The 16,889-nt window shown below is 47.6% G+C and overlaps 1 protein-coding gene across 1 annotated transcript; it reads right to left on the bottom strand.

Moving 5' to 3' along the window:
• Window positions 1-6,505: 6,505 nt before the first annotated feature.
• On the bottom strand, window positions 6,506-16,114 carry LOC124694745 (aldehyde dehydrogenase family 2 member C4-like). The gene is made up of 9 exons (XM_047227699.1): window positions 16,054-16,114; window positions 8,482-8,624; window positions 7,990-8,373; window positions 7,800-7,889; window positions 7,515-7,688; window positions 7,263-7,400; window positions 7,022-7,159; window positions 6,880-6,941; window positions 6,506-6,786 (listed from the first exon to the last, which is right to left on the bottom strand). The coding sequence occupies exons 1-9, from the start codon at window positions 16,112-16,114 to the stop codon at window positions 6,513-6,515; spliced, it is 1,464 nt and encodes a 487-aa protein (XP_047083655.1). The 3' UTR covers window positions 6,506-6,512.
• Between the last annotated feature and the right edge of the window lie 775 nt (window positions 16,115-16,889).

Below are 16,889 nucleotides of genomic sequence, written 5' to 3'. Positions count from 1 at the left end.
AACTGAATTTCATAAGCAGATTTGGCGGAATAAATTCCATTTGCCTCTGGGAGCCAAAGGATCAAATCTGGAGCACTTGAAAGTTGCACTTCATCGAGATTTGTCCAAAGCTGCAAAAATTGATGAAGCTCCTCATCATTTGAGATGCGAGAGAGGCCGCGCATCCAACGTCCATTTTGGATGGCCTTGGCAACCGTCAAAGATTTGCCTCTAGCTAAGCGAAAAGCAAGGGGAGCCAAATCAGCAGGAGCATTCCCGTTTAACCATCTATCTTTCCAAAAGTTAGCTATTTGCCCATCACCAACCATGATTCTTGTACATGCTGGGGACAGGCATTCCTTTCCACGGTCTATCGACATCATCCCAGGCAAACCATGGCCATCGTAGCCTCAAAGCCCGCCCATACATGCTTAGGTTCTTGATGCCCAATCCACCATGGTACATACCAATTTCCAGCTCACCAAACAGTGGCCTCCCTTCGCTTCTTCATCTCCTCTCCAAAGGAAGCTTCTTCTAATTTTATCAATTTTCTTGATGGCCGCCGTCATGACCGCTATCCCATAGCCAAGGCTGACGTGACTGTGGCCCATGATCCGTTGAACGCCGTTGTGGTCGACTTAATTTTCGTCCCATGTGTTGCGGATGATTTATTCCTTATATGACAGGAGCATCCAAGCGGTTCAAGAAAAAAATAGTAGGAGTAGAAGAATGCCATGCCATAACACGGCAAGGCCATACCTAGGTATGGAAACTCAAAGGGAGGGAGTGATACACACCAGAAAATGAGGAAATTAGTGAAGGAAGGTAACAGGAACTAAAGATATGCCATGCCGTAACACCCGACCATAACTAGGTGCTCTGACCCGGAATAATAGGCCAACATCAAATCTGCCCACCAGAAAATGAGGAAATTAGTGAAGGAAGGTAACCAAGGAACTAAAGATATGCCATGCCGTAACACCCGGCCATAACTAGTGCTCTGACCCGGAATAATAGGCCAACATCAAATCTTCCCACCAGAAAATGAGGCGCCAACACTGGTATCAGGGCATGCAGTCCATGTCACCGATCTGCGTGTTACCTATCTCAACCGTCCATCATTCCATCAAGCAACGGTGCAAGAGGTGAGAGGGATCCGAGATGTCATTTTGTCCCGCTCAAAATTTCCCCCAAGATATCAAACCTGGTTGGCTAGCCTCTATAAGTAGAAGCCTTTCGCCACGAACCGCGGGCGGGGTGCGCGAATGACTATGACTTAGACTTTGACTCTTGCTCGGAGAGGAGAGGAGAAGACCCACGCTGCCGTGGCTGGCGACCAGAGATGGAGATGATGGCGGCCACGTTCGGCGTGGCGGCATGCAGATCATGGTCTCGGCGAGGCGAGGATGGCAGGTCCATCCCTCCGTCCGACCTTGTCTTGGAGATCCAGCAGGTAACCGAGTTGGCTCGTATATCCAGCGGTGGGAGATGGGGGGCCGGCGGCGCCCGGGGGTGGGGAGGGGTGGCGGCTAGGGTTGGGAGCGGCGGCGCCCAAGGAGAGAGGAGGGCGGCGGCTAGGGCTGGGAAGAGGTGGCCGGCGGCGCCCCTAGGGGAAGAGGGCGGCGGCTAGGTCAGGACCCGAAGGGTCTCTGATACCATGTAGAAGAGTTATTGGAGATTGCACAGCACCAATAGGGCCGGCTGCTCATATATATATAGACGGACACATGTACGATTACAAGTACAACCCTGAGAAAACACGGGGACCTATACCTATACAATATGTTACTCAACACTCAGCGAGGCACTGCGTGATCGACGCCTACGTCTTGTCGATCGATGTAGCGTCGGCCAAGGCGGCCTTGGCAGCCTTGTTGTCGATAGGACGTCCTGCCGATGTTGCCAGCGGCGCATCTAGATCAATGACGACTTTCCCATTCGACAACGAAACGCGCGTCAGCCCCCATTTCTCGTTCTTTTTTAGCTTGCTATAGCAATGCATCAGCGCGAACGACTTCCCGTTCTAGTTCTTCCGGTACATATCCATGGCCTTGTCGAACTAACAACAGGAAACACAATCCCAGATTGTCGAACAAAATGTAGGCGCTACAGATTAGCTAAGAAAGAGTCGTACCACGCCGCTGACGTCGATGCCGCTGCTGCCTCAGGTCTCGACCTCGTGATGGAACCCATGGAACATGTTTACCGACGCCTGGATGATGGCCTATCACGTCGACATTGCCTTTTGGCTCCTCTTCATTGTAAGTTTGTTGTAGTCGTTGTTGATTAGTTTGCGCTCATCGAACTCGGCCTTGATCCTCGTCCAATACTTCCCGTAGTTTGATTGGCGCCGATGATGGAGTCATGGCTCACCGTCGACCACGACTTGTAGAGACATTCCTCACGCCGGCCGCGTCAACCTCCATGAGATCATCGCCATCCTCCGCGTCATCGTCCTCTTCGCCGCCGCCCTCTTCGTCCTTGTCGTCGTCCTCCATCCCTCCCCCTCCCCCTCCCCCTCCTCCTCCTCCTCCTCCTCCTCCTCCTCCTCGCGTTGGTGACAGTGATACACCCGGCCAGCGCGTGCTGGTGCGCGCGCGCCACCAACGCCTTCTTCTCCAGCTGCGCTGCCCTCCGTCCCTTCCGCTCCGTCGTCGACAGCTTCGGCGCAGACAGTCTTGATGCCACTGATCTTCGGTCCAACCTTCCGGCTTCTTCTTCAGAGCCGACGCCTTCCGAGGCTTCGCGAAGGGCGTCTTCGCCCCTTTCGTCTCATTGCCCGGCGGCTTCTTGGCCGCTTTCTTGGCCATTGTTTCGGGGTTGTCGGTGACGCCATGGATGGGGAGAGGGTAGCGGCGGCGGGAGGAACAAAGTAGCGACGGCGGGAGAGAGAAATGAATCGGCGGGATAGAAGGTAAAATGTGTTGGGAGGGCAGAAATGCGCGGCGGGAGAGACACGATGTGGCGGGAGAGGCGCGATTTGGCGGGAGAGGAGGATGAATTTTTCCTGTGCCGCTGACGCGTCAGTCCCGCCACGCGTCGCCTCGCTTTTCGTTGTGTCCGGCTTGCCCCGAGCGTCCCCTGTATAGCATGAACGGGCTCGGAGCGCCGAACACCGTATTAGACCGTGCCGAAAAAAAAAGGCTTTGAAACACGCGGCTAGAAATGTTTTTTTTGCCCAGCACGTCCTAAATCCTTTTAGGGAACGTTTCGTTTTGGAAACGCAGATGGAGATGGTGTGAGCGGCTCGAACAAAGTCCTTCAACTTCGAACTTGATCGGTGGCTAATTCAGCGTGCTAAATCTGTTGAACCAGTTTTGTTGTGTCCCGTTATTGTTCGTTTCGTTACTCGACCCAGCCGACTTACATCATCCATCAGTCGTCGCACAATTTCTAGCCTCTGTGTAGTATATGTGTAGTGTTAACATCATAAACCTAGTACGACTTCTCAACTCAAATTTATTAGACATCACCACTTCATATTTGCGGAACAAAAATAGCGGAGTATACTTTTTTAAGATTTAAATAGTAAACATGAATTGAGCTTGAATTACCACATTTTTTAAGATTTAAATAGTAAACATGAATTGACACCGTTTCTGACCGATAGACTTAGATGATGTGGCAGAAATTTGAGAAACATCTTTTAGATAGATAGGGACACATATTAAAAAAATGAACATCTACAAAAAAATATCTTCGTATTACCAGCCCCTAGCCATGCCCGGCCGCCCCCACAAGGAGGGTCAGAGGACACCACACATTGCTCATGCTGAGGCGTGTGCTAGGTACAACCACCCTCAAGGTGCCCACCACGTGTGTCATCATCCAAGTCATCGTGTAGTCATCGACATAAGGTACGCCCACGTTGCTGCGGACCCTACCGATAGCCCAAACCACGCCAAATGTCATCGCCACCGTCATAATCCTCTCCTCCGCCTCTGGTGAACACCGCCACCACGTCGATACGCGGATGTAGGCCGTAGTCTCCGCGAACCTTCTACAGCCCTCAGCCGCGTCCCGCGTTGTTGGTCGACGATAGCGGCTCTGGCCCGAGCCCGTCCTAGCCATGGACAACCCACCAAGTGAGCACGGGATGGAGGGCTGCCTGGAGCCCGCCGACCAGAGGAGCTCGTGGTGAGCTAGAGGTGTATGTCACCGCGGAGGCATAGCGGCGAGCTTTTGTAGGCGCAGGAGCAAGGAGGCTCTCCCGCGTCCTAGAAGATGTACATGGAAGAAAACGTGAATGGAGGGGCTGGAGGGGAGGCGGGGTGGTTGGCGGTGGGGGACGGGGCGGCTGGCGGTGGATGCTCCACAGCTAAGAGCGGCAAGATATATGGGAAGCACTTTTTAGGTGGCGGCGGTCACAGGAGGAGAAAAGCTCCTCATTTTATGTTTTTGATGACTTTTTTTATTTCTTAAAGCCCTCGTATCGTAAATAATCTTTGACTATCAACTTTATCTATAGATATGAGTTATGTATTATAAAAAATGTACAGTTGGAAAGTTCTTTGAAATATGAATTCAATGATATAATTTATTAGCCGGATTTGCTAATATTCTCAGTAGAGTGGGAATTAGCTTAGAGCTCATTAGATTTTATAACCGTTAGATTATGCGAATTTTGTTGTTTATTTTTTCTTTGCACTGTTTCGCTGGCCCAGTACAATCACATGCATGAAAAATAAAATGCGTAGGCAAGTTTGGATACCGCGACCTCCAGCAAACGTCCTGACTACTCAAGCCGCGAATACCATCCTTGGTATATACTTGACGAAAATTCATTATAATATATGAAGTCTCTCGCGTTTTTTTCATATTTTTTGCTTTTTTCATTTTTATGTTGTGCATAATATATGAAGGTTGTTGCAATGGAGTAGGGATCTTTTTTGCAGTTACAAGTAGAGTTGTAACTCAGATTTTTTTTCTGTTGTATGTGGAGTTGCAACTTGCAACCGAGATGTTTTATCCAGTTGCAAGTGGAGTTGTAACTGAGATTTTTCTAGTTTAACCGAGATTTTTCTCCACTTGTAAGTGCGGTTGCGACCGGGATTTTTTCCAGTTGTAAGTGTGGTTGCAACTGAGTTTTTTTCAAGTTGCAAGTGTGGTTGCAACTGACACTTTTTCTAGGCTGCAACTAATTTTGTGTCTACTTGCAGCTAGTAGTAACTATTTTTTTTTGTCGGTTAGAGTGTTGTTAGAAACTGAGTTTTTTTTAGTTGCAAGTTAGGTTGCAACTATAAATTTTTCTACTTAAGAGTGCGATCGCGGCGGAGATTCTTTCAGTTATAAGTAGGGATGTAATTGAGTTTTTTCGTAGTTGCAAGTAGGGTTGCAACTGAGTTTTTTCTCAGTTGCACGTGCGATTGCAACTAAAATATTTCTAGGTTGCAACTAATTTTATTTTGAGTGAAGTGTGTAATAAACTACCGACATTATCAGCTAGTTTTGCTAGTTCTATTTCACTTCTCATTTTCCGTACGATTTTTAATGTACATACGCTACTTGGTTTGGTCACAACAATTAATATTTCAATGTAATACTGCGGAAGATCAATTACTATTTGTATGTGCAAGTATGAGCACACAGCAGCCACGAGCCCACCACCATGCCAAGTTGCCAACGATCCGGAGCAGTTATATACAGCAGCAGTATGTGTGAAGCAATAAGTCAGTGCAGAGGGCACATGCGCGGGCGCGTGTACGTATGCGTCGATGGCTTGTACATGTGCGGGAGGACGTTCATTCAGAAACCTGAGAGTTAAACAGACCCTTTATTAGCACATGACGGGAGTGGTGTTTTGAAACATGGGAGCATATGCTCTCTATATTTTGAAATGCATCTTAGATATATATTAAATTTCAAAAAAATTGAACAAAAAATTCGCACGTACATCTTCATGTGCTAAGCGCTCACAAAGTCGTTTCATAAAAAATAAACTTATCATGTGACGTGTGTAAAAAAGACAAAATTCAGTGCTAAAAACAATGCTTTTCACAGGATAAGTTTTCTCTTTTTTATATAGGCCACAAAAAATATTATTTTTTCGTGAAACTTGACGCACACACATATATTATGGAGATCTACATGTCGAATTGTTTTTCAAAATTTTTCCACACTTCAAAATATGTTTTCTTGGTAGAGGGAGCATACGCACCCGGCAGCCGAATTGAATTTCCGATGACACTAAGTTTGTTAAATTAACATTCAATATTGAAACTTTGTGCGCCATGTCGAACAAGGACGGGGTACTAACTGTCCAGCTACAGAGTTCTGACATGATTAGCATCCTTTGCTACTCCCAAGTCCAAACCAAACCAAACCTTCTGCTGCTGCCGTAGAGAAAATCCTACCCGATCTCAACAACAAAGCTCGCCCATATGCACTAGGCATGCCAAACCAAACTACTCCTGTAACAGGTATTATTAGCCCGGCATCAACAGAAAACGCTGTCGGACGGTGAGCGAACATTGTCTCTCTTCCTTGATGCATCACGTCGGAACTAAAGAAGCGAAGCAAGCTAGCTAGAGAGGCTAGAGCCAGGGCGAGTCGTAGACGGGGGTGACCACGGCCTTGACGGCAAGGAACTTGTCGAGCGCGTGAATGCTGGCGTCCTTGCCGAACCCGCTCATCTTGCGGCCCCCGAACGGGCAGTCGCCGTCCATGACGAAGTAGCAGTTGAGCCACACCACTCCAGCACGGATCGACCGGATCATCCTGTTCGCTACATCGATGTTCTTGGTCACCACCCCGGCTGCCAGCCCATACCTCGTGTCGTTCGCCTTCGCGATCGCTTCCTCCATCGTCCTAGAATAAACAACCATGAATCTTCTCTCGTCACCATAGAACAACATTTTATCCCTATCGATCGATCGGTTGAGATGGGGGCGAGAGGTTTACCTGAACTTCATCAGGCACATGACTGGTCCGAAGATCTCCTCCCTTGCGATGATCATGTCATCCTGCAAGTTAAGAGAGAGGCTTCCTGCCATGTCAGATACTTGATAGGATTGAAATGCGTCTTTTGCGGGTGTATTTTGACCTTAACATCGGTGAAAACTGTAGGCTCGATGTAGTAGCCTTTCTGACCACAGGGCTTCCCTCCTGTCAGGATGGTGGCGCCTTCTCTCTTGCCATGTTCGATGTAGCTCAGCACCCTCTCGTATTGTGCCTTGTCCACCTACATATGCACAGCCCATGTTAACATTACGAACGTTCTAATTCAATATGGATCAGTTTGTGCTGCGCAAAGAACAGGGGATGCATGCTTGATCGATTTTTACCTGAGGCCCTTGATTGACACGAGGATCGAAAGGATCCCCAACGACCCAGTTCTTCATCCTGTCCGCCAACTTATTCTCGAACTGATCGTAGATGCCCTCCTGCAGGTACACGCGGCTTGCCGCCACGCACGCTTCACCCTGAAAATTCCGGTGCAAACCAATGTATGAGTGATCAGTTACTCAGTTACTCTGGCATCAATCACTCTGTCTAAGATGGCTTAAGCTTTCGGTAACTGTAAGATTTTGCCCCACCTTGTTGAAGAAGTTAGCGCTGATGGCAAGATCGATGGCCATGTCTACATCGGCGTCGTCAAAGATTATGAGCGGAGATTTGCCGCCCAGCTCGAGAGACACCGGCTTCAGGTTGCTCCTTGCCGAGGCCTCCATTATGAGCCGCCCAACTGCTGTCGATCCAGTGAAACTGACCTGGATGGATAAAAATGCCACCGCATTCGTTGCAAGCAACACATATCAAATCTCATAAACAGAGCAAGAAAAGAAAAGCACTTGCTGGATATTGTGGGAGATTAAGATTACCATGTCAACGTCCATGTGAGACGCGATTGCTGCTCCTGCGGTTGGACCGAAGCCTGTGATCACATTGATCACCCCATCTGGGACTCCTGCCTGAACAGGCAGGTCAGAACAGAACACGAGAAAGTTCAGACCAGCACTAACTGAACCGAACAGCTACATATACATACTGTTACACGCCGGTCAATCTAACCTGCTTGGCTAAGTCAGCAAAGTACAGGGCACTCAGCGGAGTCTGCTCGGCGGGCTTGACGACCATGGTGCAGCCAGCGGCCAACGCTGGGGCGACTTTGCTGAAGAACATGATGGCGGGGAAGTTCCAGGGGATGATGAGCCCAGCAACGCCGATGGGCTCGCGCAGGGTGTGCCCCTGGAACTGCCTCGACATCTTGAGTGTCTCACCATGGATCTTGTCAGCGGCCCCCGCAAAGTAGCGCAGGGCGCGGCTGCAGCTGCCGATGTCGACCACCCTGGTGACCATGAGCAGCTTGCCTGCATCCAGGCTCTCCAGCCTGGTCAGCTTCTCCATGTGCTGCTCCACCAAGTCCGCGAGTTTCAGCATGATCTTTCCTCTTTCCTACACGCCATTGATTTTTCATTTTAGATTGAACTGTGCCAGTGTTTACAAATACTCCGTCTCTTATCATTTTGTAGGGTGAAAAATTGATGGAAGAAATAACCGTACGGATCCGGACATGCGAGGCCATTTGCCATGATCAAAGGCTTCCCTTGCCGCCCTCACGGCCAAGTCTACATCCTCTTTGTCACCTTCAGCGATGTTGGCGATCACATCCCCTGTGCGGGGATCTCTGGTCTCGAACGTCTTACCTGAAGAAGAAATATCAAAGGTCACACCCAAGAAATCAAATGGGAGAAACCTCTAGAATTTCTATCGTGGACCCTACTTGACAGGAACTCTCTAACCGATGTGCTGTGAGGAATCTATACATTTTCTTACAGGAATCCCCTTCGACTGATTAGCTATGGACTTAAAAACTGATTTCCCATTTCTGAAATCAGAAACTTCTTTATCAACTAATTTACATATCACCGAGCCTAATTTATTTGTAAAGAAAATATAATCAAACTGATATCAAGTACACCCGATCTCTTGAACTACAAAATATCAAGAGCCGGTCGAAACAAAGAGTATGCACATGACCAAATTACTAAAAAAAAACTAGGAATATGACACAAGTGACGTTGAAGTTATCAACGCAAGCAGTAACAACCGTTAAGATCAACCACCACCATCAACAACACCTGTATTGCAAGAAAAGTTCTCCAAATGCAACGTCTTTATGAAGATGAAGGGAACAACGTCAAGCACAACCGTTGCCAAATCTAACCAATGCATTCAACAATGGGATGATACGTTAACGGCATTATTGACAGATACAACCAATGAATTTTAGACATCTAGTTTCCCCCCGTTGATTGAGAACCGGTACTTGAAGAGTCAGCACATGCTTGTAAGAGAAACTCTAGCAGACACCTTTCCCGCGGCTCTTAAAAATACGGATTTTTTTTCAATAAAGGGATTTTTATTAACTCAAAGTCGCATCAAGGCAACAGACACATAAGAGCTACACCCGTCCTCTACATAACGAAGATTCATACAACAAAATAAAAAAACAAAAATAAGTTTGACTCAAGCTCAAAGTCAAAGATATACCAGTGATGACTTAGTAATGGTTTAGCACAAGTCACATCCAAATCGACATGAAATATTTTAAAGAAATCCAAAAAGAATCAAAAGTTTCTTTTACCAAAATAATTTTTTTACAAGACCATAAATATTCCAAGAAACATGGAAAATAAATGATTTTTAAAATATAAATAACTTTAATCTATAAGAAAATTATAAGTACAATGAATACGTTGAGAATTTTGAGAATATAAATTAGGATAACTCTTTTTTAAAAAAAATTGGTAAATTAGTTGTGAATTTTCATAAATACTTGTTAGTTGATACACTTTCACTTAAAAACTGACTCGAGATTATTGTGTCAATTTTCACGAATCTGTTTTCCCTCGAATTCAAATATTTTATTGACTAGTTCCAAATTTTTCTTTATTTGCATCTTTCTTTTGCTCTTTTCCTTCGATAATTTGTGCCGATTGGGCTACTACATCTACATGTGCGCCGCATTGCCATCTTGAGTCCAGTAACGCGTACATCAGCTACGTTACGCAGTGGTGGAGCTTTAAAAAGATCATGGGCTGGCAAGGCAAAGAATTCGACGCCTTGAAAAGTAACCGGTCCATTTGTGCGAGCTGCGAACTGCTTCGCATGGTTTCAATTCAAGCAAGGGCAAAAATTTGCTGATGGCCCTGAATGATCTTATCCAATTTCACTTATGCGATCTCATTTTATTTTTAAAGAAAAAAATCAATTCTTCTTTGAGTGGTCTTTCCCATGGTTGTTACAATTTGCAAAATTGAAGAACAAAATTGGTAAACCATCCTTAGCTGTGCTACAAAATTGCCAGCCAAGAATTTGGGAAAAGAAAGACCTGCCTAGAGAGACTGGAAAAGAGAAAATCTCGATTTGGTCGGAGCGTTGCCCGCCCGCTGCTGGATCTCTGGCCAGTTCGCCGTGCCCGTGCGGCCGCACTCGGAGGCTGCGGCGGTTCCCTGTTCGCCCCATAACCGCTGGCGGCGGCGCGGCTCTGCTGCCTCCTGTGTCTCCTTCACCAATTCTCTTCGTTTCACCCCGTTTAGCCAATTTCCCCATGTATGCTGTCTAAATCGCAAACCAAGAAAGGTGCCCCCGTCCCCATGGCAAGCGTCGACAGAATGAGTTGAACCTTTTTTTTTTAGATAAAAGAGCTGCGTTATATTAAATCAAAACCCTGTCTGATACAATCGAGTTCACAATGCAATCAGGAATAATCCTAGACCACACCTTACACAATTTATTCCCGCATCCTTGTTTCGCCATACTGTGAGCAGCTTCATTTGCTGACCTCCTCACCGCTCGCAACGAGGACTCATCGAAACCTTGAAGAAGAGCTTTTATTTCTAACACTAACGGACCGTGCACTGATCGATCCTGACCCTTCCTACTAAGCTTCGCTGCTACCTCGACGTTGTCCATCTCCAAAATGACTCTGAGCCTCTCTCACTTAGATTCTCGACACGCTTAGATTCCCTCGCATCATTCCGGGCTTGCCACAGATTGTAAATATGCATCATCGCCGTAGCAGCCATCCTTCCATCCATCTTTACCAATCCAGTCTAGGAGCACACCTTTGAGTTGAGAGTGACAAGCCAGCTGAGCAGGAGGTTTATCCATTACCACCTCCATCACCTCTTCAAGAAGCTTCCAAGTCCTGGCCGAATGAGAGCAGGACCAGAATCTGTGGGACAAGCTCTCCTCTCTGTGGCACACTAGATAGATAATACCGTCTTTTATACACCTGTGTTTGAGCTCCTTCCCCACTGCAAGTCCATTCTAAATCATTGCCAAAAGTGCACCTTCACCTTACCTGGTACATTTGTCCCCCACATTGCAAGCCACCCCTTTTGCTGGTCACATGAACGAGAGGATTCCTGCCCACCCATAGAATGAGATTGAACCTGGAACTCTTTATTTGCGTCCAACAAACGAGACAGGCAAGCGTTCTGGTGGGCTGGGCCTTAGATGCATATACGAGTCCATTTTGTATTTTGCAAAAAAGAAAAGCAAGCGTGGGTCATGGCCCAGACCGAGAACAACAGTCGTTGTCCGTTTTGTGACCAAGTTTTTCACTTTTTTTTTCAAAACACAATACACATGTAGACGCTCACATATTCGCACATACACTCACCCCTATAAACGCACGCACGCCCTACCCCTATGAGCACCTTTGAGAGAATGCGTCCAAGAAACTTTATCCGTCGGGTCTTGAAATTGACGAAGTCACCATAGGCGTCTCGCTATCGACGAGAACACCGCCTCTCACTAAGAATATTTTGCCTTTAATGAGACACCAAAGTGTCAAACCTAAGGTTTGAACTCTGATGGACTAAGGGTGCCACTGCCCTCCTAACCACCCAACCACAGATTGATTCTCACCAAGATTTTTACTCGTTTTCCTAAAAATGTTGGTTGTCAAATTAACAAAATTTAAGTAAATTATATATAAAAATATACCGGTGGGTACCAAAAAAACTAATTACTGGCGATATTTTAAAAGTATGGACTGAGAAAAATATTTTAGCTCTTGACTCGCTGTAATCAGAGACGGAAACATGTCAATCTTGAGAAGGTGCTCCTATACACTACTTTAAGCCGAGCATATGCGAGTTCCCGTGTACCATCTGAAGGCAGATTGTTTTCTACCTCACTTCTTTTTTTCAGTGTTGTCACAGAAGGTCCACCTTCTCGTCGACCCACCCGTTGTCGCTTCCAGCTTGACAGCCGGCTCTCACAACCCACGACCAATGTCGCTACCGTGATGGCTCGCCACCCCACCCTGCCTGAGCCTTCCCTAGTCGACAATCCCTCAAAATCCCTCCCACCCCTAGTCGACAATCCCTCTAAATCCCTACCTCCCCCGGCGCCATTGAGACCCCACCACCCGCACATGCACCCTCTAACCTTAAGTTTGACCGTCGGCAAGACCCCACCCGCACCCCACCCCATAACCCAAAGATTTATTCCTCACCTCCATCGGAGCCACTACAGCCAGCCGCATCATCCCCATCTACACCGAGGTCTTCGCCTCACCTCCGGCGTCGACGACGCTCAACCTGCACCTCCACCCCTAACTTCTTTGGTCGGTTGGTCGGAAGATAAGAAGCAGTCAACCATAACCCATACCCTAAACCCCTCGCTAACGGGCCCCAGTCCACCACCGCAAGCACGCCTAGGAGTAGGCATCACCCATCATATATACTGTATCATCGATTGGCAATCTCATGGGTGCACGCTCGTACAAACAACAAATGGCCATACCCATGCAGGGCACACGTCCGGGGAAAAAAGGTGGACCATTTGAGAGGATCGATGCAGATTCCCCCAGGCGCTATACGTCGCGTACTGCACAAAAATTGTTACAGGTGCACACGTACACGAGCTTCTAGAAGAACCAGGTCGTACCCCAACCCATGTGCTATCTTTGCCACTATTTCAGGGCATTTCCAGCGGATGACGTATTTTGACGTCAAAATAGACGCGTCACGTACGTTTATGTCGGTCCAAATAGTCGAAATCGATGTCGTGTCTGTTTGCGTCAGGTGGTTCCAGCGGCACAACATAATTTTTTCTCCTTCGATAAACCCATAATTTACATTAATAAAAAATATAAAAAGACTTTAAAATGGCCATAAAGGCATAAAACCTAGCTATGGGCTACTGCTCGTCGTCGCTGACGAGGTCGATGAACTCCGGCGTCGTCCATGGAAGCTGGTACGCCGGCGGTGGCGGAGGAAGGGAAGGCTGCGGTAACTGCGGCTAGGCCGTCGGCGCCGCAGGAGGCTACGGTGAAGGTGACCACGAATCCCAAGCCGTTGAAGGAGAAGGAGCCGGCACGCGGTCGTTGGAACGCGTCGGCATGGCTGGAGGAGTCGCCGCCTCCCTTGCGCGAGCGCCGACACGCAAAGCTGGATGGCGAGCCCGTCCCACATAGCGAGCTCGTTGAGCTCGTCGAGCTCGCTATTGGCCACTGCCATGGCAATGGCCTCCTCCTCGCTAATGTCCGGCGACTGGGTCTCCGGATCCCACGTCGGCCCGCCGTCGTAGTGATCGTTGTCTCCGCGCTCGGCCTTGGCGGCATAGTCGTCCTCGTCCTCGTCCTCTTCCTCGTCCATGTCCTCGTCCTAGTCCTCGTCCATGTCCTCGTCCTCGTCGTCGTTCTCGTCTTCTTCCGCGGTGATCTCGCGGTTGAAGTAGTCGAGGTCGCCGAGGTATCCCGCTCGGCGGCGCGCGTCGAACTCCCACGTCCCAAACGAGATCCAATTGTAGGAGTTGAGCGCGTACACCGGATCTTCTCGGAGATCGGCCGACAAGATGGCTCGACGGCGGCGCACCTCATCACGACGCTCTCGGCCGGGGGGGGGGGGGGGGAGGAGGCACACGCCTGGAATTGAGGTACCAGCCTCCTCCAGGCAGTTTTGCGTCCGACTATGGCATCGGCTGGTTTTTCCTCCGAGAGACGGCGCGTGAACTCGATGCGGACGTACCGCCCGACTCACGGCTTCTTGCTGGACCGCGAGCCTCTAGCCTTGTGGCCGTTCTTGGTTTTGCGGAACGGCCAACATTTCTTCCCCATAATGTCGGTCGGGTGGATACGGTGGACCCTGGCAATGGTGTGGTCGGGAAAATGGGCACCGCCAGTGAACCTCTAAAGGCTCGGACGCCATCTCGCCTTCAATGTCCTGCCACTGCGGCGGCCTTGTCCACCAACGCACGCTCGCGGAAGCTGAGGCGAGACATTATCGCGACCCTAAAAAGCTGCAGGACACCGCTCGCAAGTTATGTCGCGGTGAAGATGAAGCATTTGTGCCGCTGCTAGGTGGGCCTGTGCGAGGACCATGCAAACGACCGCCGCGTCCGCGCAGCATCCGCGTAAACGCAAACACTTGGGCCACGTTTGCGTCTCGTCGGATGGATCGGACACTATGCGTCGCTCCACTGAAACGGGGTACAGACGCATTTTCGATCCGCGCTGTCGCAAAGCGTTTATTTACGTCGCCCAGCTGGAGATGCCCTCGTGCGAAAGCGATCTCCTACTCACTGGAAGTGGGCTCCCGCAAGCTTATAATGGGTCCCGTTTGGGTAGAGATCAGATTTGGCTACAACTTGTTTCCAAATTTAGGTTACCACGTGCATGTTTTTTTTCAGAGAGTGAATGGTAAGGGCATCTCTAACCGGGCAAGTAAATGGACGCAGAGACACAGAGCGATTATTTGCGTCGAAAAATCCAGTATGTGTCGTTTTGTTGGAGATGCTTTAATAGAGAAGATATAGGAGTACTCAGAGATATAGCCACGCTAGCTAACCTATTGCATTTTTTTATGACTAGAGGTTAACTGATCACATGCCTGACAAAGAATTAGTCAATCGCTAGAAGAAGAGAAACGAAAAGTGCTTTTAGCTTCCGAGCTTCAGTGCTCTTGCTATGTTAAAAAAAATTAAAATTATTTTTACAAGTTATAAAAATCATGAAAATAATTCTGAAGAATGTCATTGATACATCCCACAATCATGAAAAATTTCAATCCGTAATTACTTTTATTTTGAGCTAGAGAAAAATGACAAAATCTGATATGTTTTTGAGATTTGAAAATGACTACTCAGATCTATAATTTTGTCATTTTTGTGTAGATCAAAATATTAAGTATTTGAAATTTATTTTTTACACGTTTGTGGGATACATCATTGACTATGTGTGGATTTTTTCTAAGAATTTTTTAAAACTCAAAAATATGATTTTTGATTTTTTTTCAAAACGAGATCACTGGTGCCCATGTGCACCAAATCTCTGTCCAAGAGGCGTGCCATACTTTTGTTTGACTCAAAGAAGTTACGATGACCGCTTTTAAATGCAGAAAAAAGAAGAGAAACACGGTGTGTACTGCAAAACGAATTTGCTTCAACTAGGCACCCCCTTCTTTTAAAAAAGAATAGAAAAATATACTTTCAAGTTAAAAAAAATCCTAATTTATTTCAGCAATAAATATATATACATGGTCCATATATCCACTAGAAATTTCAGCAGAAAACTCGAAATGTTGTAGGCTATAGACAAGTTCCTGACAAAATTTGTCTTTTTGTATCTCCCAAAATATGACTTATTTTTTAGTGAAAAGTTTGTCGTACAGCCTTGGTGTATATTTATATCTACGTATTTGATTGCAGATTTTTTGGATACTTAAAGTTGAAGTTTCAAATTTTCAAAAAACGGGATCACTGAAGCCCAAGTGCACGGATGAGCTTTCGTGTGTACTGCTGGCTACTCCCTCCCTTCGGTTTAAATCGACGCGAGTTGTGCAGAGAAAATAGCTTATGCATGTACATTCCTCGCGTCAATTAAACGTGAACGGAGGTAGTACTAGCTATGGAGGCCCGTGAATAACCACGCACGCAACTACGCGAGCTTGCGGACAGTAGCCATGCCATGTCGCCAGAGAACTTGTGCGTCCGTTTTGATTTGTGAACATGCGACTACTGCAGAGTGCAGACCATACTTGAACGATCAATGGTGGAATGGAAGCGCAGGGTAGTGCAGGGGCAAGACCGAGAGAGAGATGAGACAGGCATGGGACGTACCAGAGACGGCGTCGACGAACCTCCCGTCGACGAATAGCTTGGTGAACCTGATCTCCGGCATCTCCAAGGGCGCGCCGCCGCCGTTCTCCGCGCGCTCGCCGCCATTTCGCTCGCTCGCCATGCCCTCTCTCCCACTACCAGTCTCCCTCCCGAGCTGCTGCCGTTTCTCGTCGAGTACTGCGGTGAGGACAACGGGAAGGGCTCAGCGTGATTTATTAAAGAAGTAGCCCGGGGCTTGGCTGTGGCGACCTGTCCATTTTGTTAGCTTGTGAGGGTCTCCCACACGATACGGCCACACTGGCGGCGAACCCTGCCCGACACGGGTAGCAATGTGTCCTTTAGCTCCGATCGACGTAGTACCAGCACACGTTCATCCCTGGTGCTAAAGGCGTAAAACGTAGTGACCACCGTATTTCGGCGTTTCCTCCGGCGCTGTAGCGCCCAGGGAAATCGAACACATCAGGGCAGTATACACGATCATGTGATATCGGTGGGATACTGCCAGCTGCATGATTTGATCTTTATTTGGGATATTTAAGGAGTTTTGTATTTGGTGCAAGACACGTGTTATTTGCCACTAATTAGTATTATATAGTATGTTAACCCATTTGCTAATGAAAGCTTGAGTTAGATCTGCCATTTTCTTCTTGTGCCCTCAGATTAGCCATAGTGCTAGTATCTTAACTAGTATCATGAATTCTAGGTCTACAAAAATGCTAATATGATATTTAATTAAGGAGAAGAGATATGATTACAGTAACATAGGAAGATACTGTATTGCATGCTACGGGGAAAATTAATGCCAAATAGATCTTGTACACAGATTTGCATTGGGA

Source organism: Lolium rigidum, chromosome 1 (assembly GCF_022539505.1).
Source record: "Lolium rigidum isolate FL_2022 chromosome 1, APGP_CSIRO_Lrig_0.1, whole genome shotgun sequence".
In the NCBI taxonomy this organism is placed as follows: Eukaryota; Viridiplantae; Streptophyta; class Magnoliopsida; order Poales; family Poaceae; genus Lolium; species Lolium rigidum.
Note: the sequence above shows the minus strand (reverse complement) of the source record. Positions and strands in the feature narration are given on the sequence as shown.

What these genes read in the sequence shown, in the direction of transcription:
- LOC124694745 (XM_047227699.1), bottom strand. Translation starts at nt 16,114, where the DNA reads ATGCCGGAGATCAGGTTCACCAAGCTATTCGTCGACGGGAGGTTCGTC. An exon ending in GGCCTCGCATGTCCGGATCC is followed by an intron (nt 8,374 to 8,481) that starts GTACGGTTATTT and finishes AATGGCGTGTAG; the next exon opens with GAAAGAGGAAAGATCATGCT. An exon ending in ATGTGCCTGATGAAGTTCAG is followed by an intron (nt 6,787 to 6,879) that starts GTAAACCTCTCG and finishes TGTTTATTCTAG; the next exon opens with GACGATGGAGGAAGCGATCG.